This window comes from Phasianus colchicus, chromosome 25 (genome assembly GCF_987193195.1).
Source record: "Phasianus colchicus chromosome 25, bPhaCol1.hap1.1, whole genome shotgun sequence".
Taxonomy (NCBI): Eukaryota; Metazoa; Chordata; class Aves; order Galliformes; family Phasianidae; genus Phasianus; species Phasianus colchicus.
Genome location: NC_143460.1, coordinates 808,895 through 834,940, shown reverse-complemented (window position 1 = coordinate 834,940; position 26,046 = coordinate 808,895). Strand labels below are relative to the sequence as shown.

The 26,046-nt window shown below is 38.8% G+C and overlaps 1 protein-coding gene across 1 annotated transcript in view; it reads right to left on the bottom strand.

Moving 5' to 3' along the window:
• Positions 1–10,911: 10,911 nt before the first annotated feature.
• Positions 10,912–26,046, bottom strand: part of LOC149915016 (sex comb on midleg-like protein 2) — a 130,259-nt gene continuing 115,124 nt past the window's right edge. Inside the window, exons 5-7 of the mRNA XM_090124779.1 lie at positions 25,515–25,628; positions 17,422–17,703; positions 10,912–11,055 (exon numbers count right to left, since the gene is read on the bottom strand). Of these exons, the coding sequence (XP_089980905.1) occupies positions 11,012–11,055; positions 17,422–17,703; positions 25,515–25,628 (440 nt within the window). The 3' untranslated portion in view covers positions 10,912–11,011. The remainder of the gene's footprint in view (positions 11,056–17,421; positions 17,704–25,514; positions 25,629–26,046) is intronic.

Below are 26,046 nucleotides of genomic sequence, written 5' to 3'. Positions count from 1 at the left end.
CTCCCAGAAATACCAGTTTTCTGCAATCCAATGACATTATCTCCCAGAAAGACTACTTTTCACCGAAACACCTGACATTTTCCACTACAAATGTCACAACTACTTGATACTCCTCAGGAACACGCTTACTCCCATCAAAATGGCCTTTTCTCCCACATAGACCAGTTTTCTCCCAAAGATGGGATTAATTCCTGCAGAAATACCTGCTTATTCTTACAAAAACGGCCCTTTTTCCCAAAATACCAGCTTTCTCAAAAACACCTGTCATTTTCCAACCAAGTATGCTTCTATCTCCCCAAAACAGCAGCTTTCTGAGAAACATCTTTATTTTTCAATTAAAAACACTCCCCTAGGAATTTGGTGTTATCTCTCAGAAATAAGCATTGCTATTGGAAATATGATTTCTTTTTCAGGAATATGATATTTTTCCCCAAAATGGAATGTTTCATTCTAATGCTGAAGTTTTTTCTAGATACACTGTTTAATTTTTCCTAAAATGTCAAAAAGATTGATATTTTCCATCAGACATACTATTTTAGGCTGATGAATTTGTCATATTTTTCACAGAGAATATATTTTTCCCTTAGGTATGGCGTTTTCGTTCTCTAATTCCACGTTTTTCATAAATTTATGATCCTTTTCTTTCAAAAGAATTCATAAATTTTTTATTTCTGGGGTAAAATTTCATATATTAAGTATAGAAGTGATATTTCTTTTGAAAAAAAAAATTTTTTTTTGGAGAATATTTGTTGTTCTGTTGTGAAATGTCACTTGTGGAGTGAATAGGCTTTTCTTGGTGAAAAGCTCCAATTCTTTGAATGGGGCTGGTATTTCTTGATGACAATGTGATATTTCTATTTAATTAGGTATTTTTGATTGTAAGGTCGTATTCTTCACGAATACGAACTGTCAGTCGAAAGAAAGATATATGCACTTCATACGCAGCACAGTGCGGAGGATCCTGCCTGTACACAAGGAAAAAATGTACCAGTTTCCAGCAACTCAAACTCTTAGCAGCGGTTCACCGCGAGTGCCACTTTCAGCATTCAGCAGCAATCTTTTTTCTCGGGTGCTGAGAATGTGTGACATCAGGCTACAGCATTGCCTCCAAGCAGGGACTTTTTTCTCCGCAGTACATAAACAGTGGCACTCGACTTCCTGCAACGATCTCCCTGAGAGCACAATATCTGTCACTCTTCGAACTTCTAGATGCCTTATTTGAGGGGGATTTTCCCTTCTACTCTTTTTGTCTCAGAATGCTGAGGTGTAGTAGCAAAGGAGAACCAGTCAAAACATAGGAATAAAGGGAAAGACAGAAGAATGAGGGACAAGCGTAGTGCATTCTGCATGGACACAAGGAGAAATCAGAACCGCTCCTTTGCGATGTGCGGAGAAGGCGCTCGTCGGAGAAAAGCATTCGGCCGAAGTCGGCAGTTCTGGGCATCCGAGAGAAACTAGACTGCTGCTGAAGGCTGAAAGCGGCATTCGGGAGAACAGTGATTTCTCGGCCAGCAACTGCAAGCTCTCCGTAGCGGTTCATCGCGACTGCAGCTTTCGACCCACGAGAGTGAATCAGCGGAATTCCGATGACGAGAACTTGAAAATTCAGCCTAACGCTTTTCCTCCGAACAGGAGGATTTTTGTCCGCAGGAAAGAAACCACCGCTCTCGACTTTCTGTAACGTCCTCCCTGAAAGCACAACGTGTGTCGCTCCTCAGACTTCTAGCTGCCTTATTAGAGGGGATTTTGCCATTTACTCTTTCTGTCTCAGAATGCTGAAGTTTAGTAGCAACGGAGAACCAGTCAAAAAATAGAACTAATGGGAAAGACAGAACAGTGAGAGAGAAGCGTAGTGCATTCTGCATGGACACAAGGAGAAATCAGAACAGCTCCTTTGCAATGTGCGCAGAAGAAGCCGCTTGTTGGAGTAAAGGATCCGGCTGAAGTCGGCTGTTCTGGGCATCCGAGAGAAACGAGACCGCTGCTGAAGGCTGAAAGAGGCATTCGGGGAGAACAGCCATTTCTTGGCCAGCAACTGCAAACTCTCCGTAACGGTTCATCGCGACTGCAGCTTTCGACCCACGAGAGTGAATCAGCGGAATTCCGATGCCGAGAACACGTGTTTTCAGTTTCCTGGAAAAAGGAGGTTTTTTGTTCGCAGGCAAGAATCGATCGCTCTCGACTTTCAATAACGTCTTCCCTGAAATCACAGTGTGTGACGCTCCTCGAACTTCTAGGTGCCTTATTAGAGCGGATTTTCCCTTCCACTCTTTTTGTCACAGAATGCTGACGTGTAGTAGCAAATAAAAAACACATAAAAAATAGGAATAAAGGGAAAGACAGAAGAATGAGAGACAAGCGCAGTGCATTCTGCATAGGCTCAAGAAGTCACAGCCGCTCCTTTGCGATGTGCGGAGAAGAAGCCGCTCGTCGGAGAGAAGCATCCAGCTGAAGTCGCTCTTTCTCAGCATACGAGATAAATGAGACCGCTGTTGAAGGCTGAAAGCGGCATTCAGGGAGAACGGCGATTTCTCGGCCAGCAACTGCAAACTCACCGGAGCGGTTCACCGTGAGCACGGCTTTCCATCCACGAAAGCAAAATAGCGGAATTCTGATGCTGAGAACGTGAGAATTCAGCCTACTGCTTTTCCTCCAAACAGGGGCTTTTTTCTCCGCAGGCAAGAATCGATCGCTCTCGACTTTCTGTAACGTTCTCCTTGAGAGCACCACATCTGTAGGTCCCCGAATATTCAGTTCCCTTATTCGAAAGTGCTTTCCATTTTTCTCTATTTCACCACAGAATGCAAGAAATGCCTTAGTAAAGAATCTTTTCCCATCTAAACATTTTCGTCACAGGCATCAGAATTGTAGAAACAGAGAACCACCCAAAAACAAGGAAGTATATTTAAGAGAACCTGTATTTCTGTTAGAAAATGTCATCTCTTTGGGGAGAATCATGGTTTTTCACGGATAAATGAAATCTCTTTCTGTGGGGTGGAAATGTCCTATGTGGGTATGATACAGCAGTTCTTGCCGGAGAAAATGTCATGTATTTGAGAGAAATGGGACACTTCTAGTGGAAAATGTCATAGATTTGGCAAAAGACTGTATTTCCAGGCGATAATGACATTGGATAGGAGAAATGTGGTATTTCTGGGAGATAATGTCCTAATCTGAGGAGAAGAAGCCGTTCTTTAAGGGAAAAACCCCTTTTTTCCCCCTTTTGAGGGGAAATCTGGTGATTTCATGGGAGAAAATCTGGACAGGTGATGTAGTTGTGAAAAAGCTAATATTTCAGGAAGGGAACGTCTAACATTTCAGAGAGAACTGGCATTTCTGGCAGAATATGTCACAGACTTGGGAGAAAAGGCCATTGTGATGGGAGTCAGTGTGATCTTGAGGAGTGGAAAGCAGTATTCTTGAGATGAAACGTGAGGTATTTCTAAGAGTCCTGGTATTTCTGGGAGAAAATGTCTTGTTTTGGAGAGCCAAAGTCCCATTTTGGGGGCAGAAGCTGGTATTTCTGTGACACTGCCATCTTGATGGGGGTAAGTGTGATCTTGAGGAGTGTAAAGCAGCATTTTGGTTAGAAAATGGGAGCTCTTCCTAAGAGCAGTACTATTTCTGGGAGAAAAGGAGCTCTACTGGGCATAAAAATGGTGTATCTGTGATAAAATGCCACATTTCTGAAAGAAACTGTCCTCTTGCGGAGTGTAATGCTGTATGTTCCAGAGGAAATGGGAAATATTCAGCAGAGTCCTGGTGTTTCTGGGAGAAGAGGTCTGATGTGGGGGGGGGGGGAAGGTGACGTATCTGTGAGAAAGCTGGTGTTTCTGGGAGAAAATGCCAGGTATTGGTGAGGAAACAGATGCTAGAGAGGGAAAAGGCCATCCCTTTGGGAGAGAAGTGGTATTTCTGGGAGAAAATGCCCCAAATCGGGGAGTAAGTGTCATCCTGAGGCGTGTCATGGAGTAGATTTGGGAGGAAATGGAGGTGTTTCAAAGAGTAGCGGCACTTCTGGGAGAAAATGTCCTCAGTGGGAAAGACGATGTCCTCTTGAGGGAAGAAAACAGGTCTTCCTTACAGCAAATGTCATCCAATTGGGAGAAAATCTCCTCTCTTGGGGAGAAAAGTGGTCTTTCTGAGAGAAGGTGTCCTCTTCTTGGCTGCAAGTGTCCCATTTGGCATTGTCATGGAGGCTTTTTGGGGAGAAAGCGTGTGGCAGTTGTAAGAGAAGGGGTATTTCTGGGAGCAAATCTCCTCTTTTTGGAAGAGAAGGTGAAATTTCCAAGGGAAAAGTGGCATTTCTGGGAGGAAATGGCATAGCTGGGGGGGAAAAGTGGGAACCGGTGGGAAAGAATATCTTGTACTGGAGAGCAACGGTGGTCTTTTTGGTGTGCCAAGTGGTCTCTTGGGGAGACAACGTGGTAAATAGGGGAGACAATGTCCTCTGGAGGAGTGTCAAGTAGTATTTGGGAGAGCAAACGTCAGGTATTTCTCGGAAACCGGCTGTTTCTGGGAGATAGTAGCAGACTTGGTTGGAAAATGACAGGCGTTTGTGAGAAAGCGGGTATTTTGGGAAAAAAAGGCCGTTTTTTTAAAGAATAAGCTGGCATTTCTGGGAGAATATGTCCCATCTTTGGGAGAAAACGGGTGTAGGTGGGAGAAAATGTCGTGTATTTGGGAGAAAGCTGGTGTATGTGGGAGAAAAGGCCATTGTGATGGGAGTCAGTGTGATCTTGAGGAGTGGAAAGCAGTATTCTTGAGATGAAACGTGAGGTATTTCTAAGAGTCCTGGTATTTCTGGGAGAAAATGTCTTGTTTTGTTTTATTGTTTTTAATATTTATATATTTTTTATGTTGCAATTTCAAGGAAACACTTCGACAGAAATTGCTTGTAATTCTTTTGGCATACATAGAAGATGCAAAAATGCACATCATATTTTCACATGAATGTAGTAACACAACAAAAGTTCAAAGCAGTAACTGATACACTCAATTATAAAAGCTGCCCTTCCTGTGCAAGAAATGTAACTCAGCCCTTGGGCTAGATGCCATTCTGTGTCATTGATGTAAACCTGGCGGACAGTACAAATACTCTGAATTTAAAATGGCATGACTAAAAATGGAGTCTTTCCTCTAGCTTTTAAGTTTTAAGAAACATAAATTATGTAAGTATGCTTGGCAACTTTTCCTTTCATTATATACAAAAGTGACTCTCTCTAAAATAACTGTCAAACTAAGAGGGACTGTCAGAAACCTATCACAGGAGGTAATCTGTTTGCTCAGGTTGCTGAAGAGCAATGAAAAAGTAGATATTGAGTTTCGGTTTTCAGCACATACATTAAAGTCCCATGCCTGTAATTAGGTCTCCTACCTTCCAAATAGAATTTTAAAAAAGTTTGATACATGATTATTTTAAATTATTTTTCTATAATTGGTTAGTGGTATTGTGGAACACATATTTAAGGATTAATGATGAGAAAGATTAGAAATCCAAAAGGTGTAAAATTCCATGCAAACTCAATTAAGTTTCAAGGACATTTCCATCAGAAAGAATGGAAATGAAGAAAGAACGGAGCCCCCAGGCTGGTTGTTGAGTGAGAATTACTGCTTACCCAGCATCCGTTTGCTTCATCAAATGTCCCCCATCTGCTCACAGAAACCTCTCTGAGATGCTTTTCTGAAGAATATTTGGCAGCATGTTTCCCAGGGCTGATGCCTAGAGGAGAGGGTTACATGGAGACTTGCTGTCTATCTTGATGGCAAACCCCTCCTAAGTAGGAATCCAGAGCTGGCGACTCACTTTGTAGTCTTGTATAGGTCTGGGGCAAGACAACATTATGGCAGTGGGGAGATATTCATGGTCAGGCTGGACAGGCCTCTGAGGTCTCTGACCTCTGTGGGTGTCCCTGTTCATTACTGGGGAACTGGACTCAATGGTCTGTAAGAGTCCCTTCCAACTCAAAAACAAATTCTATGATTCTATGATTCTATGAATATTCCTGGTTTTATTACAAGTACAAATACTGATAAAGCCTACAGTCAAATTGTTTATTCCTTGCTTTTGGAGAAGCTAAAACACTAGCACTAGGAGTTTTAATCAACGTAGATAATAGCTTGTCAGTTGTTATGCACAGTGGTACGTGCACCCAGTTTGAAATTTCAGTGCCATTAATGTTTTTAATTTTTTAAGTGATATGACACAGTACATGCAATCAACAATAATGAACATACCATGGTTCAGGACCCCTGATCTCTCAGCTAGTAATTTAAAATATTTTCACGTGTAGAGACAAGACAAGTATTATGTCCTAAATGGAGTCTAGGTCCCCAGCACTATTTCTCTCTCTATTTGATCCCTAAAAACAACTGTTTTCTTGCCAAAGATTTTGCATCGTTAAATCTCCTTTCTGAAACAATGAATACTGTGTAGTTGCAGGCCACTTTTTCAAACCTGTGGACATTCCCTTTGCTTCTACTTCTTTAAGCAACCTGCAGTTGCAATACACTTTTGCAGTACAGTCTTGAACCTCTTTATTCCTTGTTTTTCAGTCACCATGGGCTGTGTCTGTGCTGTCTTTGTAACCAGGACCAGGGAATGACCTCTTTTCTCCCAGTCAGTTTTCTCAACACATCTACTGGTGTGGATGAAGCAAGCAAAGGCAACAAGAAAAGCAAATACAATTATACTAGCAAGCAGGAGTATCATTTATTATAGATGATAATCACATGTTGGTTTGTCACTAGGTGTGTTTAATCAACTACTTTCTTTTTGAAATAAGAGTGAAGATAAAAGAAAAGTTCAAATAGGATTCCTACATGTCTCGTTTTCATTAAAGATTAGATCTGCTACAACACGATGAACTGAGGATAATATAATGTAACGTCCAAACACTTTGTTTCAAGTAATGTTAACACTGAATGAAAGGTATACAGGCTTCAATGAAATTAGGAAGTTGAGGCCTAGTTGAATGCTATTTGTTGTTGAATGGTATTTGTGACAGTGTTGAAAGAAATGGCTGATGTTATTGTAAAGTTACTGTCTGTCATCTATGAAAAACGGTGTTCTGCACAGGTCTGTGAGTGTTAGAAATGGGCTTTCTTGAAGAGCTGTCTTTATGGAAAAGGAGGCATTGCTTGCAAACTGGTAAATTGGGAAAAAAAAAAAAAAAAAAAAAAAAAGTAACATTTCTGATTTCCAATTTAGTTATTAGAAAATCCCCATCATCTCTCTTTATATTATATGAATACTCCATGGTGTCCTAGGGATGACAAGATGCCTGTACTGCTATTTAGATATGCACAAATACAACAAATCCATGGGCAGATCTTTCCCCTACTGCATTTTTTTAATGTATTTCTTTATTGCTAAACTAAAAGGAAAATAATAGTAGAAAAAATTCAATCACCTTAATCAGCACATGCAAGTCTTAAAAATCTTTTCCTTGCTCTGACTGGTTTGAGAGCCTATTGTACTGAGAAGCAAAAACAGATTACAAGTAAAACACATAAAACAGAATACAAGCATGTCTATTTCTAAGTTCTCTGGTACTCAAAAATCTAAATACCTATTCATGTAGCTGCATTCATTGCTTTAAGTCATTAGCCAAAAGTAAATACGTAAGGAGAAACAGAGACAAAATTGACTTTATAAGAAGAAAATATATTTTAATATTCAAAATATTCTAAGTCACCATGCTGCCCTTTGAAGACAGCATTCATGTCTCATCTTGATCATGCTGACAAGCATCTCACGGGTATCTGCTTTCACTTACGTTGATTGTACGTTGATTGTAGTATCTGTAATACTGAAAAGACCTGATGGGAAATGTTACCTTCCAAATTTTGCTCTGTGTATATGCATTTCCTATTTAAACCCTCACTCAGCAAGAGAAGGAAAAACACTTCTCAGTTTCAGTGTAAGTGCCCCATGGAATTTTCTACAGGAAAAATATCACTTTAGATCTGTCAGACAATAACATTTTATTACCTCAAGGATGTTATCTGAACCTGAGGTCTAATATCTAAATGAACTGCAGTTCAGATTATTTGAGATTTAGCAGAAAGACAGAGGGATGGAAAGTTTCATAGAAAGATTCTATGGGGAGAAGTCTCATTCATTTATTGTGGATAAATATGATGAAAAGGTATTCATATACCAAGTTTTAATAACTGTATGGTTAACAGGAGGAACAGTAGACAGCTTTGAGCAGTAGCTGACATACAGAACAGGAGAGTTGGAAGAGTAATATTTCCAAGAAGATTAATTTAATTTAAAGGCAGAATGTTTTTTGGCTATTGGAAAGTTCTCTGTTGTGTTGAGCAAAAGGATATATATACTGGCTGAAAATAAACCTGTAAAAGTGAGGTAATGCATTTACTAAAACAACAATAATTGCTATATCAGGATGGATCGTATATTAAAGGCAATAAAACTCTGATTAATAGCTGTCAGGTTATTTCTTTATTTTTCTCAAATATTTATTTGAGCGCAACATACTATAAATACTTTAAAGAAAATGTTTATCTTATATTTGTACATGATTGCACTCAGTAATACATGGAAGAGCAGCCACTGAAGTGGGAGGATCATAAGCCCAATGTATGTGAAGAGAGAGAGCAATAAATTTGATTCTTCTCAGCATTTTTCTGTTACAGGTTTTGAGAAACTTGTTAGATTTTAGTACCTGTAAATGTAAATGAAACCAACATAAAATACCATACATAACCTTATTACTTTAAATAACATAGAAAATATGGATTGGAAGACTCGTGTGTATGTTCTTTTTTTCTGTCTTAGACCTGAATAAAGCTGTAAAGAAGAAATTAATGCTCTAGTAAGTCACTGTCAACTCTTGCAAGTCCATTTGGGAGAAAATTTGACACTCCATTTTTTTTTTCTTGTTGTCCTTCTATCTCCTACTCTCCTTTTTGTGTATGTTTATTATTTGCCTCATTTCTGTGAAAACAAATCAGGCTCCATTAATAAAAGCAAAAACTGTTTAAGGCCATCCATCTTACTCTTTCTCCTCAAAGGTTTGCTGCCACTTGTTCTATCACAGAGGACTGCAAAACTTTTTTGCTCCACATTGTTACCCTCTAATGATAAAATGAATAAATTGCTTAAGAAGTTGTTGAAAGACTCTTAATGGTGCATTTATGATCATAACATACGTATTTGTGAGACCTAAGGATTTTTATTAACTCTATTTTTGTTCAATGTAAAATCAAGATTAACTTCTTAGATTTTCTGGACATCCTCGTTGTATAAATTTAATTTTTTACTCCTTTTCCTTGTACAACTTCTGAAATCTGACAGTAAGAACATTTTTATTTTTGTCTCAAACCTCTTTTTTATTCTTTGTCCATCTATTTTTTTTTCCCCCTATGATGCTTCTTATAACTTTACCAATTACTTTGTGTTCCATTTCATTACGTTACTTATTTTTGCTTTTTCTTTAGGGCAGGATATGTCTACTGCTATGCATCTGCACAGTTCCTCCTCCTATGGAGCTTTGATCCTGGTTGGATTGCTTAAGTGCCATTAACATAAACGTGGTTAACAAAAATAGTAGTTTCAGCTTAGTATTTTTCACGCTAAATCAGGTTCAAAACTAGAAGAATAAAAGTTTTTTTGTAAGAAACATAAACATCCATGTTGATTTCATAAGTGAAACTGATTCTGTTTTTGAAGAGCGGAAGAAATTTAAATAATTCATCTGAAAGCAAAGTTCACTTCTGTTTTTATGTTCTCAGAAGTGAATCATCAGATTAAACTAGCATGTGGTAAACCTCTAACACTACCAAATCTACATATGTAGATTTTGCTTTAATGTCACAGGCAACAGAATGTAATCAACTAACAAACAAAACAAGCAAACAGAAAATTCACATCCAAATAAACCAGAAAGAGGAGTTTGTAGACACTCTACAGAACTGTTAGCTGTGCTATGCTTTTCAAAAGCTGGAATTTGTCCTACAGACATCTCAGAAGTTGCACATCTGTCCAAGAAGAATCATTGCACTTTATTTCTACTGTACATGTTTATCTTATATCTTATTCTTCATTACTGTTATGTACTATGCAAAATACGTAAAGAAAAAAGCAGTAATCAAACTATACATACTGTGAGCAGGGCTTTGTGAAGGCTGCAGTACTGTACAGAAGAAAGCCTTGAACAGATCTATCTCAAATTCAGGGTAATAATACATTTATTTCCTACCCACATTGCTCATGTAATCCACCAACTATTTTAGGAACGCCTAGATTCTTAAAAACACAGAAATTAAAGTGATTTCCTGATCAACCCTTACAGAAAGACACAAGTTTAAACATGAAAGCAACTATGAATGCTTTGGAGAGAAAAAAATAGAATGTAATGTTAATAATCCCTGTAATGTTAATAAGCTAAATAACAGTTTCAAAGTTTAGTATCTTGATGCTTTACGGAGCTCCCATAAGATGGCTCTGAGCCTTCCCTTTCTAATGATTTTGCACACCCACGCAACTTGCTCTGTGGGGATGGAAGATAACAGGATTTAGATCCTTGACACACTGCGATTGATTTAACAATAAATATTGTCTATCCTAGTTTTGGGTTACTATAAGATGAAAGCAAAAATGTATATACTGATCTACTGGTTTTCTTTTAAAAAACATTCATCTGATGCTGAAGGCTAATTCTGTAAAGCTGAAACTTAAATCCCAGCAGAAACAGGTTCCCAGATATTAAAAACAAACAAACAAACAAACAAAAAATCATAAAAGTATGTATAATGAAATCTTTAGGCATGTGACAAACTTTGTTTTATATATTATATGATTTCAGAACATCTGTCACACACACTCACAAACTTTCCTTAGAAGGAGAAGCAGAAGTTTAGATGATGATAAAGTTATGTTCTTACCACATTAGAAGGTTCCAATTTCTTCCTTCTAGCAAGGTCAGTGATATTATTGCCATTGTAGTTGATGCTCTCCATACAGCCTTTGAAATTTTTTCTGCTGTTAGAACTTGGCTTCCCAGAAAAAGGCATGCCTCCAAAGGTTATCTTTGAATGTATCAGAAAATGAAAGACAGTTACTGGAGGACAAGGGCTTAGAATTTTTGCTTACTAGAAAAAGAAAGTATCAAACAAGTACTGGAAAAGTAGGAAAAAGTCTATGATGAAGTCATGACTGCAAATATTTTTGGTGGTGAATTGTATCTGTTATTAGGTTTTCCCAAATAGAGAGAAAATATGTATCACAGTTACATATAGACTGTAACGAAGAGAAGGTCTCTAAAAGGAATGCAGTTTTAAATGCTTGGCAGAGCAAAATGTCAGTCTTGTTAAGAAACAAGAATTTGTTGGCCAAAGAATGTGCTGTCTGTCTGATCTTGGAGAAGAAAAGTCTGCCTTTCTTTACAAACCTGAATGCAGAAAGTTTGAGAAGTAAAGGTGCCCAGTAAAACCTATTTCAATATGTAGACTGAAACAAACATTAAAATAAAAAAAAAAATCTACTAAATCAAAAGGGAAGAAGGAAAGTGTTGCTTTATGTAGAACATCCATCAGTTTGGTAGAGTGTCAGAAGTGAGAAGTGGTTGGTGGCAAGTCAGGAAAATAATTCTTCTCTATTCTGATGCTAAAACTAACTAAAAATTGATGATAGGAAAAGAGAAGCAACTGGCACCTATAGAGAGCTTCCCTGTTATAATATTAGCCTAGAACATGGCTTTGAGAGCACAGGGTTGTCAGCAAAAATGAGCCTGAGGGCAGGAGGGAAAACGTGAAAGAGCAAAAATGTTACAGCATTTACAAAAATACATTGTTGGGGAAAAATAATTCCCTCCTCCCCCTTCACTCCCCTTCCATATTATAGTATGTATATAGTTATCTTAATCAAAAAAGTAACCAAGGAACAAAGGCTATAAAATACAGGTGTTGTGCTGTTTCCTGTTCAATCATCCCTTCCCTAGGGAACAATCTAAATACTAAATACTATTACTAAAATTCTGAAAAATGAAAGTAGTATTTCTGACCCTTATTACTACTTGGGAGAAAAAGGAGATATCATATGAAGGACTTGGAATGGGAAACTCGAAGTTACTGTAGACAAATTGTTGGATAGCAAAAAATACAGTGAGTTGTGGCCAGTTTACCAGGCAAAACGTTACATTTTGTACTCTTATGTACTCATATGTACTCATATGTACTCTTTACATATTAAATTGCATGGACAAGACAGTGTTATACTTACTTTGCATGCCCAGAATGGGAAAAAGCAGATTTCAATTCAAAACTTAAATATCAATAATAAATGGAGACAATTGTGAATTAATTTCTTTTTTATTTAGTTTAAAAACAAAAACAACAGCACAAAAATGTTTCTAAAAATCTGTTTTTACTCATGACTGGAAAATCCAAATGTGATTTCCATGCATCTCGTGGGCCTGAGATAAAGACAATTTAAAAGGAAAGAAAGAAAAAAAAAAGGGGGGGGGGAATGCTATGATGGTAATGTTTAATATTCGTGTGGGGGGTGAAAGGTGTACTTGAGTTGCCTAAGCACAAGCTTCTACTGCTATTGGTGATACCTGGGGTAGTGTGCCTTAGTAACCTCTGCTTTCTGCTTGAGGAGGTATGCATCTCTATAAATTCTCTGCCATTTCTGCCAACACCATGGGAGTGCTGCAGATATCTAGGGGTTCTTAAATGTTGTTGTTAGGGGAACACGGTAATTTCTGGAGCTAATGGTAGCTCAGGGATCTCCAGCTCTGCTGACTGTAATAGTAGCTTGAACACCTAACTCATGTGCAGATATCTGAATTTAGATGTATTAATCTGAAACCAAGTTCCACCTGAAGAGTTTCGGTCGAAGAAACCTGCTTGACAAGTCCAGGTTTAAAGTGGGGCTTTTTTTGAGAGGTCAACACATACGAGGAGGAGCTGAGGTTGGCTCAGCGCAGAGCAGAGGAGCTGAGGGGAGGCCTGATGGCGGCTGCAGCTCCTCACAGGGAGCGGAGGGGCAGCGCTGAGCTCTGCTCTCTGTGACAGCGACAGGGCCCGAGGGAACGGCATGGAGCTGTGTCAGGGGAGGGCAGCTGGGGCTCAGGGAAAGGGGCTGCACCACAGGGCGGTGGGCATGGAACGGGATGCACAGGGCTGTGGGCACGGCCCAAGTGCTGGAGTTCAGAACTCTCAGACGTTGGGTTTGATTTTGGGTGGTGCTGAGTGGAGCCAGGGGTTGGACTCCATGATCCTTGTGGGTCCCTTCCGACTTGGGTTATTTTATGATTGATTTTTTTCTTTTTTTTTTTTCTTACACGATAGGAAAAAAGCACCTGTCTGTTGATAAGAATAGTCACAACAAGGTCTAGCCAAAAACAAATTGTCAAAGTGCCAGATTAGAGGAAAAAACAAAAGGAAGTGCTAAAGGTTTCTGGCAGAAGGAAATAGATTGTATCAGCTGCAAAAGTTGAGATTTCTGAGTTGAAGTCTGAATTGTGCTTTCTGAAGTTTAGTAAATCATGCTGTTTTGATGCTCAGATTTGAAATTAAAAAATGGAAGAGTCAGATAAGACTGTAATATATTGATGCATGTTTAAAACACAGAAGTACTTCCCATAAGCTTTACTTGTCTTGGTTTACCAGGTACCCAGGGAAGGAGTGTTACGTTATTAATACAAACAGTTCAGAAAATGGTTTAGCTACGTGCATCTTGCTAGTCTCTGCATTTATGGCAGCAGCAGTCTCATAAAAGAGGACCATCAGTATCATGAAGCACAATTTGTCTTTCTGTTTTTTCTACTTCGTTGTCACTTGTATTTCAAGCATCAAAATTAAGCTATAAAAAGTGATTAAGCATACTGGTAGCTGTCCAATGCGCTATTATACCATTTATTAAATAGCTTTATTTTTATTTCCCAATTTTTAGGTTTAAATGAAAATAAGGAAAATAAATGAAATAGAATTGGAAGAAGATTGTGATTTGAAACTGGAAGGAGTAGTGATTTTTCAGTATCAGAAAATATGGCTACTTCATTATTTCTTAATTCTATTTTATATCTGTGGTTGAAATTAAACAATGGTGTCAAATTGTAAAATGATAGGGATTAATGTTACTGTAGTAGTACAACAGGATGAAATGAAGCCCAGATTATTTAAAACAAAGACAGTTGCAGTAATGCTGGTTTTCCATGAGAAGCCAAAATAATAGCGGTATTTAAAATATTTAAAAGCTGTTCTGTCTTTTACATCCATTTCATTACATTCTTGTATAATTTTTTATGGGGGGTGGGGGAGGAATCTTGCCTGGAGAAGCCTTACCAAAAACTGTATGGAAGAATGAAAGTTTCAATGCTAACCATTATCATCAGTCTAGTAGTCAGCAGAAAACACTTCCTTCACGTGTTATTTTCAAAGAAGCATTTTAGGGCTGTGGGACTCTTAACATTCTAACATGATAACCTTGGGTTAAAGAAACTGTTAATTCCCAACGTTTATGAAATCCCAGCATTCAGCAGAATGCGGGGAGAATTTGCACAGGGCTGGCATCAGTTGATAGAGCTCAACTCCCCAGGCTTCCTTCATTTGTGCCTGCATCTTTAGTCGGAATAGCTTCATGCACCTCTGCTGTGCCTGCAAGGCTGAGATTAGTTTTGACTTTTGTGGAAAGTAAAGGAGAAAAAGGCATAAATCAGAAGATTTCAACATTTTTAAAAATATAAAATGCAACCTAGTGCAAAATATAAAATCTGTCAGCATTCCTCAGAGGTATGAAGCAGGTCAAAGGGATCCACAATCCACAAGCCTATGGATTGTATATAAGCTGCTCATTCAGTTTACGTGTTTGTCTTTTTCTTGGATGAGAAATAGTTGCTGTTTATTATTTCCTTAAATGCAACACAAGCATTTACTCATAATATCCAATCTGAGAACACCGTTCTTGTAACTGCTTATGAAAATCATAGATACAGAAATCAAAAGAAACTGTTTCAATCTGCTTGCATTTAAGGAAATAGGAAGTCTCTTTCCACCCTTGCGCATATTTAAGACTGTTTTCTGACAAACTGCTAGCTAAAGGCTTCAGTCTTCCTTTTTGTGCTTACTCCCTCAATGGAATAGCTGAGCTTTTGTAACTGTCCCTACTTTGAAGTTTTCTAGTGGATCCAGGTTGGTTTAAGTATCCTCTATTCCTCACTTCTTTCTTTTCTACCATTTTCTTCAAAAAGGAGCATGTTAAGAACATAAATTTCTATTCTGTTAAGAGTCTTCTCCTGCAGTTAGCTGGTTAGTAAATAATACTTTGCTTTCAGAAGATAGGAAATGGATTTGTGGTCATTCTAGATGTTTCTTATCAGGTAAACTCTCATATGTATGTGTTGGAGAAATTCTAATCAGTTCTTCAGTAAAGGTATTATGAAAGCTCAGACAGACTGTTCTGTCATTATTTACCAAGAGATCTGTCTCTTCCTAAAAATAAACAAGACTTTTTGAATTAGGATGTAATTTCCTTTTAAACTGAAAAATTGGAGAAAGACATTTTCTCAAGGGGGAACTGCAGTGGTTGGAAAGAATCTCTGCAAGTCATTGAGTCTAACAAAGCTGGTTCCCTACAGTAAGTTACAGGAAAACGTCCAGATGAGTTTTGAATATCTCCAGAGGAGACTCCACCACCTCTCTGGGCAGTCTGTTCCTGGGCACTGTCACCCTCACAGTAAAGAAGTTCTTCCTTGTGTTCAAATGGAACGTCATTTATTCCAGTTTGTGTCCCCTGCTCCTTGTTCTGTCATTGGGCTCCACAGGCAAGAGCCTGGCCCCATCTGCTCGACTCCCACCCTTTTGGTATTTATAAGCATTGATAATATCCTCTCTCAGCCTCCTCTTCTTCAGGCTGAACAGCCCCAGGTCTCAGCCTTTCCTCATACAGGAGATGCTCCAGGCCCCTCATCATCTCTGTGGCCCTCCACTGGGCTCTCTCCAGAAGTTCTGTATTTCTTGAACTGAGGAGCCCAGAACTGGACACAGCACTCCAGATGTGGCCTCACCAAGGTAGAGAAGAGAGGGGAGATCACCTCACTCAACCTGCTGGCCACATTCTTTTTAATGCATCCCAGGATACCATTGGCCTTCTTGACCACAAGGCCACATTGCTGGTTTGTGGTCACCCTGCTGTCTACAGGGACACCCAGGCCTTTCTCTGCAGTGCTTCTTTCCAGCAAGTCAGACCCTAACCTGTACTGATACATGCAGTTACTCTTCCCCAGATGTAGGACTCTGCACTTGCCCTTGGTGAACCTCATAAGGTTTTTTCTCTCCCTTTCCACCCTGTCCAGGTCTTGTTGAATGGCAGAAAGATAAAAACTGATCAATGCTTCTTGAGGGAAATTCCCAATGTATTTTAGGTGTATACAAGATTATGTAATACTGTGTGAATGTTGTTATGACTGGGTGACAGTTCACCGATCAGTTCACAGATGTTTTTGCTTCTCAATTGTTTTTACAAAATGTAAATAGTATTCATGAGAAGAGAATGTGATTGACTTCACTTCTTCTAGCAAAATTTTGGCCTTGGAGCTTTGTATCTGTGCAGACTGGAACCATAAGTCAATCACAGAACTTGCCACATCACCATTTGCTTTGGTAAACCATCACTACCCCCTTATTCAATATTCTCGAAGGTTCCCTTTTAAGTGAATTCAGATCTGGTCCAGTTGTGGAACTTGCAGCTTTCAGCGTAAGAATATTGTGAAAAGAAGAAGTATCACTAGTCTGTACAGGACTAACACATTTCATTTTACATATGACATTCTTAACAATAGGCTTTTATTATTCATTCTTTGTCATATACTAAAATAAAGGATGTTTTATTTTCTTTCATGTACCAAACCGTAATACCAAACAGTTCCATTTGTCTTAAATACTCTATACAACTGCAGATAATTACAGCAACATAAAAACCAGCATTATGACATACCTAGAGGGATTAGTTTGACTTGTGTTTGGTTCCCAGGTCCCAAGATGCCAGTATCTGGGAAAGTGGCAAATGGAAATTCAACTGTGCAGAGGAACAGGAAAAAACCCTATATCTGTATATCAGCAATACAGAAATAATTGATAAAATGCTCAGGAAACAAGCTGTGTTTAACCAGCACTGTCCAATCCAGCCTGTTGCAGGGTCCACGACAGCAGTGAGAGGAAAGAGCAGCAGACAAGACTCCTCTGGCTTGTACCATGGTATTAGTTCTAGCACGCTTAAGTTCTGCATTTGAAGTTACATTAGCAAGCCTGATGTGCTTGGCAACAGCACAACATCTCACTCCATATGTAACGTATTTTCTGTGGCAAAGCACTTCTTTGTTCATAACTCACGGACTTTGCATGTTCATAAAAGCTGTTACATACTTTGGAAAGTTCAGGCATATAGCATACCTTCAATCCTCCTCTGTATTCGATTCCTACCGACTTCATAGTAACTGCTGTTCCCAGCAGAGCTCAATGACAGCCGGCGCAGGATCGGGGCTGAATTTGAGGTAGCAGTCACTGGCTGAAAGGAATTCCTGTAATATGCTGCACTCCCCGAAGTACGATATTCAGTGGAATTTCGACGGGCTGGGCTTGACAGATTTACTGAATTAAGTGCAGAATCCATAGAGTCCTCAGAAAAGCGATGCTCTTTGGAAGTGCTGTTTTCTTCTATACGTAACGTTTCTGCTACAGAAAACAAAAGCATCAATCTGTTCAAAACGATGGGCTTTGTAGCTTTGTTATTTAATTCCTTGCTATGTTCTCTTGAAGATAATAACAAGCTCCAAGCCTGTTAACAAGTCTCCTGTGAGACAAGACTTACTGAAGAATAGTCATTCTCAAGTAATCACTGGTCCTTTACTACATTAAAAAATTTCCAGTAAAATGTCTAATAGACAAGTTTGAGACAGTCTTCCATAAATCATCTCAGCTGTATATGTTAAATATTATGAGCAGGATGTGGACATAAGGTTTGATTTTTTTTTCATTGTCTGATATTAGCATTAACACATATGCAATCTCAGTCAAGCATTTTCATTATCTTTCTTAATGGTTATCTTCTGAGAATTTGTTTAGGAGTGCATTATGTTTCTATTTTTTATAAATATAAAAAGAATTTTTTAACATAAAAAAACCTCTCATGTTAACTAGCAAATGTTTAATTTGTTCTACACAGTAGAGGGAGTCTCTAACTTCATATGCAAGAGGACAATTATCATCTGTAGATCTCCATATGTTCGGAGACAATAGCCATCATAAAAAACTGAAGAGACTACATGCAGAGCTGCAGAAGGCTGTAAATCCTAGACTCACATGCACACTAACACAATACAGTCTGATCACAATGCTGCAACTACGAGTCGTTAAACATCAGTGGGAACACCACTCCATTCTCTCATCATTGTATGTTCTCAGCTCCACTTGCACTAGGCCAACATCTAGCCTGAGGAAGAAGTTGGAAGCCTGATGCAAAAATCTGCATGAAACAAATGCTGCTTTGGCAAGAGTGTTAAGAGCTGGAAAATATAGCTAACAGGTTCACAGAAGTGTAAACTCCACATTACCATCTTGAAAATTACTCTGTGAAAGTTATAAAACATATGCTAGTGGAGCAGCATATTCTTGGGGGTAACTGGTACAATCTGTGAAACAAGTTCCTAGAATATGCTCTTTATTACTCTTCTTATATGACAACTTCCAATAATTTCTTGGGAAAATTCCAGAATTAAATAAAGGAAGAGTATTTTCCACAAACAAACAAACCACAGCAACAAAAAACACACAGAGAGCTTTTTAAGCACGTTTAACTTGTTCTATTAGCAATTACGTTCTCTCTCCTGAAGTCCGTATAAAACTGGAGTTTAGTGAAGAACTTGAGGTGTATTTCACAGTTATGATCTTCAGGCAACATTATCCCAAAGTGGAACAAAGACACCCAGAGAACCGGTTCCCTACTTAGTGAATTCAGTAAAGCAAGACATGCAATCCACCATAACATCTTCTATTAAACACAACACTTGTGGCAAAAAGAAGCTTTTAAGTCCACAAGCCCTTCTCTTTCAAGTACACAATCCTCAAGACAATAATGATAAACTTTCTAGTTTGATCAAAAAAGCAAAGCAGTGGCTACTGAGGTTTTTGGAGAAAGCAAACTTTTATTTGTCGGCTTGAAGTAGCTGCAGCAACTTGCTAAAAGGAAAGCAATAGCCATCTTTCTATAGAATTTCAGAGATACTAACAGACACAATCAATGATAAGCACTATAATATTAAAGGAAACAAATGAGAAAATTAGATCAGTAGAGAATGAGACCACCAAATGAAGTCTCGGTGCAAGACTGAAAGGCAGAAGTAATACTTCAAATGGCTACAGAAAAGCACTATGAAGGAGTCCAAAACTTGTAGATTGAAACTTCCTAAGTTTTTAAAGGTATGATGAAATACTGGAAGCAATATTCCACACCAGAAAGTTTCAACAGGAGTATTTCAGCAAATATCAGCCAACTCCATACAATGTCTTATGAAGGAATCTTTTTATAGTAATCAAGCAGAGATCCCAAATACATCCGTTAAATAATCATTTTATGTCACTCTTTCCATGATCGCTCAAGACATAAAGGGTTTTAAATTGACTATTTTACAGAAGAATTTAATTGCATTTACTCCAATTATATCCCAGGTTTCTTTCTGATACTACAGATCCTAGTTAAGCAACTGTAAATAGGGATGGCAAAGAGAAACTCTGCTTTGATTCCCAAGACACTAGCATTTGAGCTTAGAATCAGAAAATCATAGAATGGCTTGGGTTGGAAGGGACCCTCAAAGATCATGAAGCTCCAACCCCTCCACCATATGCAGGGCCACCAACCTCCCTATTAAATATTAGACCAGGCTGCCCAGGACCTCATCCAACTGGCCTTGAACACCTCCAGGAAGAGGGGTGTCCACAGCCTCTCTGGGCAGCCTGTTCCAGCACCTCACCATTCACTCTGTAAAGAACTTCCCCTGATACTCAACCTAAATCCTCCCTCCCTCAACTTAAAGCCATTTCCCCTTGTCCTGCCATTATCTTAAGCTTATCTTAACATAGCTCCTCAGGTCACATACACAAGGTGGGAAAACTGGCATACTTCATAGGATGATCATCTTTTAAAATAGGTGTTTCTGTCCAGCAGCTATACTATCCCAATCCACTCCCTTTCAATTCATCTAGCCTCCCTACAAACCAGCCCCAACTGCAGTCTTGTTATTGAAAGCACGGTAACAGGTGTGAGAGCTGATTCAGAATTGGTGTCTGACAAATACAGTTTTGCAATTAACGGAGCAACAAATGACTCTTTTCCTACTTCGACATGTGGAGCAGATGCGAGTAGTAGAGGGATGGAATGAGAACAAGTTTTTTTCTGTTACAAACAGAATTCACATTCTTACTCTCAACTATTCCAAAATTCAACAGATTTCAATGCTCTCTGATTTAGGTTTTGTAACAGAAAACTGAACATCCCTCATCTGCTTAAGCCTTCAAAGAATGCTTCTGCCACTTCAGTTTTGTTAGATTTGTAATATGGAATCAGCACTCTCTTGACCTTTGCCCTGTGAAATAAATTGTTATGCTGCTCCTTTAATGTATTTCCATCCATTACTGCATGGATGGCATCACATCTGCAATAGAACCCAACATTCACCACCAAGTAACCGATCGATGCCTTGTAAAAAAGGGCTGATCTGAAATAATAAACACATTTTCCTTACTCTGTCTTGTATCTGAACAGGTATTAACCAGACCCAGTTGTACCACAGCACTGGTAAAATACTGAAAGCAGAAGGCACTGCCATGTGATCTTATGCTGTAAGGCAGGCCCTGTAAGTAATAACTGAAGTTTTATTCTCAAGTCAGCACCAGACACCAAGGGTTCATACATGTATGAGTCCCAATTAGGAAGTTCAGCTTTTCAAAAACCAGAGTTAAATATGTTAAAGGCTGCTATTTAATGATTTCACAATGCAGCAAGCTGTTAATGACAGGTAAATTCAGCAGAAGTAGAACTTCCATATGCAGAAGATCATTAACAACATCAAATTTACTACATCTAAGAGCCACTAACAGAGCCCAGTAAGCCATATCAATTTTATCTACAAATATCAGTCTTCCAGAGGTGAGTTTTTGCACACTTGAAATGTACAAAAGATCAATGAATAATTGTCTCACCTGAAGCTGGAAAGCATCAGTTTTTCAAGTTAATTTGGTATAGACTTTCTGCACCGAACGTTTACTGTTTCAAGACCTCAAGAGGAGATGAGCAATTGCTTGTGCATCCGTTGTTATAAATCTAGATTACAAGTATGTGTGTGTATATGTAGATATACATGCCATAATTATTATGCTTTTCTTTTTCTCTATCTCATGTTTTCCCTCATTTCTCCTCTCCATCTCATTGAGATGGGGGCAGTGAATGAACAGCCACGTGACGCTCAGTGATCTGCTGGGTTAAACCACAATGCATCACCATATCTTAAAGAACTTGCACGCTGTAAAAGATTTCTTCTTTTAAGAACGTCAGCTTGCCTTTATAAAACACACAGAGTATCTTTGTAAGCAGATTCTGTCAGAAAGCGATCTTCTAACTCAATCCTGACTATTACAAAAATTCAGTACAGTTCTAATTATTAAAGGCAGCCATTCAACCTCACATGAAAACAGACTAGAGCACGTTTACACATGTATTTTTTGCCCTACTGACAAAGAATGCACACGCAGCACAGAGCACCCACCTGGCACCTAAGAATGAAGTTCTTACATTTTATTGCTACAACAAACACAGAAGTGTTGAGTTTGAAATTTCAGCAGGATTCTTCCAATCAAAACATTTTCCTCCTGCTTAACTGACCGTAACATTTGCAGAAGTCACAGACAACTGTAAGCTTCTACAGTTTCAAGGAACAGAATAACCCATATTGGAAAATTCGAGACCAAAAATAAAGCTGTCTGCATAACCGAATAAAGGCAGATCTCACTATAGATTTATTTTCCACTGATGAAAAAGCAAATTTGCTTGCTGTTCTTAATTACAGTATTTGTAGGGCATTTCATAGATGTACTACAGCATTAAGAACTCTCTCCTCTCACCCCCATTCTCATAAGCAAATGCTTCCCTCTTGCTGCTTCCACATTCTATCACCTCATTAGTTAATTATTGCTTAAACGCAAACATACACTACCTGCATATGTTATAATGGAGACTTTGTTTTACTTTCTCATACACAAGAATACAACTAAACTATAAAGCCAGAAAGGTAAAATTTATGCAACTATGACTTAATTACTGTCAGGCTCTTAGCCTTCAGGAGAAGTACATCATCAAGATCATAGTGGGTTTTTTTGTGTCCCAATTAGAACACCACCATTAAATGTACGACAAATAAACGTGTTAGGAAGCAGAACAACTCCTACAAGATAACTGACTTTCCTTCTACTTGTACACACCATGTGAAGGACAGCTCAAACTCTGAGGTGCTCGCAACAGTCCAAAGCAAACACCTTGCTTCTCACAGGAAGAGATGGTGAGCAACTGCTACACATCTGCACGCTGACAAAAGACACGCTCAGCATCCTCACAACATTGCTCTGTTGTAATCTAACGTCTGGATGAACATAAAAGCTCCTGAACAGTGCACGGACTCAGGATTCCAACACAAACAAGAGGATTCTCTCTCTTCAGCCCTACATACTTTCTGCAGACCATCAGACCACTGCTACCGAGCTTCTCCACAGCTGTGTAGAGACAGCTACTTCATGTGGAGTCTCTCATTGTCTTCTCGCATCCTTTTAAGTGGTATGACATTCTCATTGTGTCACTTTGATATTGTCACCTTGTGAACAGTCTGACTGTGACTCATAGAACCACAGACTGTTCTCTTCTGCACATAATCGCACATCTCTTTTTTCTTTTTTTTCTTTTTTCCCTACAGAATGCCTCATATTTCCCCGTTTCCTATGTGTTCCTATCTGCCTCTATGTTACCACCCACCTCAACCCAGCAGTACCGAATGACACATTCCTTTTTTCATACCTTTTCCCCCAGTGTGTGGAAATCCCACTATCCCCCATCACACCATGCCCACTAACCATGTTCCTCAATGCCACATCCATACATTTCTTGAACACCTCCGGGGATGGTGACTCTACCACCTCCCTGGGCAGCCTGTGCCACTTCCTCACCACTCCTTCTGAGAAGAAACATTTCCTAATATCCAACCTGAACTTTCCCTGTGCAGCTTGAAGCCATCACTTCTCACACTATCGCTGGTTACCTTCACAATTGGTCTGTAGTGTTGTAGTTTTGCAGAGTTACTCAACCTAACTTCTCCATTCTGCTTGCTTCCCTCCTGCCTGCGCTCCTGGACTGGTTTGTGACAGCTAGGCTAGTCTTGTACTACACTCCTTATCTTTTCTGTGCGGACAGATAGTTCATTCACAATCTTGAAGCAGTTTCTTTGAGTAACTGCCAGGTTTCAAACATTTTTTCATCTGTGTCAGCTTTCTGGGACATCATACTGAGTTGTTGTAGGGGTTCATTGTAGTCTATCTTCATGAGATATTTTTATTTTGACATCCTTGCTTCTTTTGAAAATGATGTAATTTCCCTGCAAAAACCTGCAAAGCCATGCATACATGTATGTATGTATATACGTATAAAGTATGTATGAAAGCATAAGTATAGCGTATATATAAAAACATGTATCCATGCATGCGTACATACTATATACTGTACTATATACATACATAACTCTCTCTGTTTCTAAAGAATAACGAGAATTTAAATATTTCCTGGCTTTTGTGACCAATTAATTCAGATTAAGACTCATAAAAGTAAACAAAGGATGATGGGTGTGCCATCAGCAAACAAGCTTGTCACACTGCTGGCAAATGGAAACAGGCATGACTCCTTACTCATTTTTCTAATAATCCTGTGCAGAAATTGTTGGCTTTGCATCCACTGCCGCTAGTTAGGTGAAAGTGCTATGGATCCCTTTAGCTGTAACATTCTGCCATTTTTGATATTAAAATGAATTTGAAGAAATACATCAACTTCATCTATAAAAGGGTTCCAGGATCAAAATGCTCATCAGGGTACAACACGCGTGCCGACTTACTTACAGGGAGATTTCTTATAAGAGAAGCAGGTCTAAGACATCTGTTTATCTCCAATTTAAACAACTTAATTTAGGTAGAATTATGTGTTTTACAGCTATTCACGCAGTTGCTTACTAGAAATATCTGATTTAATTGCAGAGATGTTCTAGACCTAAACCAGGGTCTATTTAAGACAGAGAAAGCTCTGCATTGACAATTTTTATATTTGTTGTGGTTACATCATTGAAGTGAATACATTGTGTTTATATTAAATTGTAAGAAGAACCATTTTTAATAAGCTTTAACATTTTAATTTGATATCCTCTTCTGATTTAAGTGTGGCCTTATGACTCTCCATAGAAAAAGATTATTCTGCCCACACTGAGGCTAAATGACAAAACCCCAGTAACTCAAAAAAAAAAAAAAAAAAAAAGAGAAAAAAGAGAAAAAAGAGAAACAAATGACTAATCTCAAAAGCCTTTGGAAATATTATGCAAATATACCACAGCAATAGAAAGTATCAGATGGGATGAGTCACATCAACAAGTTACCATGGTTTGACAAGTAGCAAAAGCAGAGTAAAACCACTCTTTCCTAAGTCTCTCTGTGAGGTTTAAGCTGACACGCTTCACTTCACATCTGAGGCAGACTACAAATCGGCACGAGCTACTGCACCTCAGCCATGGCACAGGCAAAAGCTTTCCTTGTCCTGGAGTCAGCTGCACAGAGAGGCTCTGCTGCTCTGGTCCCTGCCACGGCTGCATTTTATCCAACCCATTCCTGTGCTCATCTGAGCCCACGATGAGTCAGTGCAGAGACGCTAACTGCAGATATCTCCTAGCTTTGCCAAAATGTTTTCTGTGCTTCACTGGGTCAGCTCGTCACCTCATCAGCAGGGAGGCTTGGGATGCACTACACGGACAAGGAGGCAAGGAGAGCAGGAGCAGAGCAACTTCTAGGGGCAGCTAGCCATACATTCAGTTAAACTGTACCATCAAAACACATCCTTGCTCTTACAGTCATTAGCCCAAACCAAGAGTTATTAGAGCTGCTTCCAATTTATCTCCTAATCCATTTCAAGGGAATTGTTTTTCTACTAAATAGCCATACAGGAAGCTTCAAATGTCACCTATCTGCCTGAGTGATTTCACAAAAAAGACTGACATGTTTAGGAGAAAGACTTCTTGAACTTGCAGTAGATCGTCCATAAGCACAAAATCCATGCCACTGATCAATAAATATCTCCATTCTCAGCTGTCAAGGGCTATAGACATACCAGAGAAATACACTAGACTCAGTCCTTTTGACTAAAAATACCAAAATCATACGTAATCCTCATATGTATTACAACACAATGTAATCACCTTCAGATGGATGAGCATCACTCCTCGGAAGCTTAGGGGAAAGGGGAGCTGTGTATGGTGGAGAGTCCTGAGAGTATCGTTTAACACTTCCGTTTTCATGTATTTCTTCTTTTGCTGTGAAAAGGAAAGATATCACCAATTTATTATGGTATAAAAATGCTCACAGGGAAAGTCAAAGTACAAAAGCAAAAACATACATCAAGTCATTCACCAGGTAACAAATCCATTTCACATAGAATCGGTCATTCAATACAAACTTCAAAAGCTGAAGTAACAGCTTAGTTTATACTATCATCATCCAAATTTCCAAATTTAGGCTACTTTCCTGAAAAGTATTAAAGCAAATGACTTTTATTTGATGAAATGAAACAAATACAATTTCTCTACTGGAAAAAAACAAAACAAAACAAATAAAAACCGAAATACCAAAACCACCACAATACTTTATTTTCTAAAGCAGCACCTCTAAGACTGAAACTGCATTGATGTCAAAGTTTTCTCAGCTATGGCTCCTGATAACCCTTGGACCGGG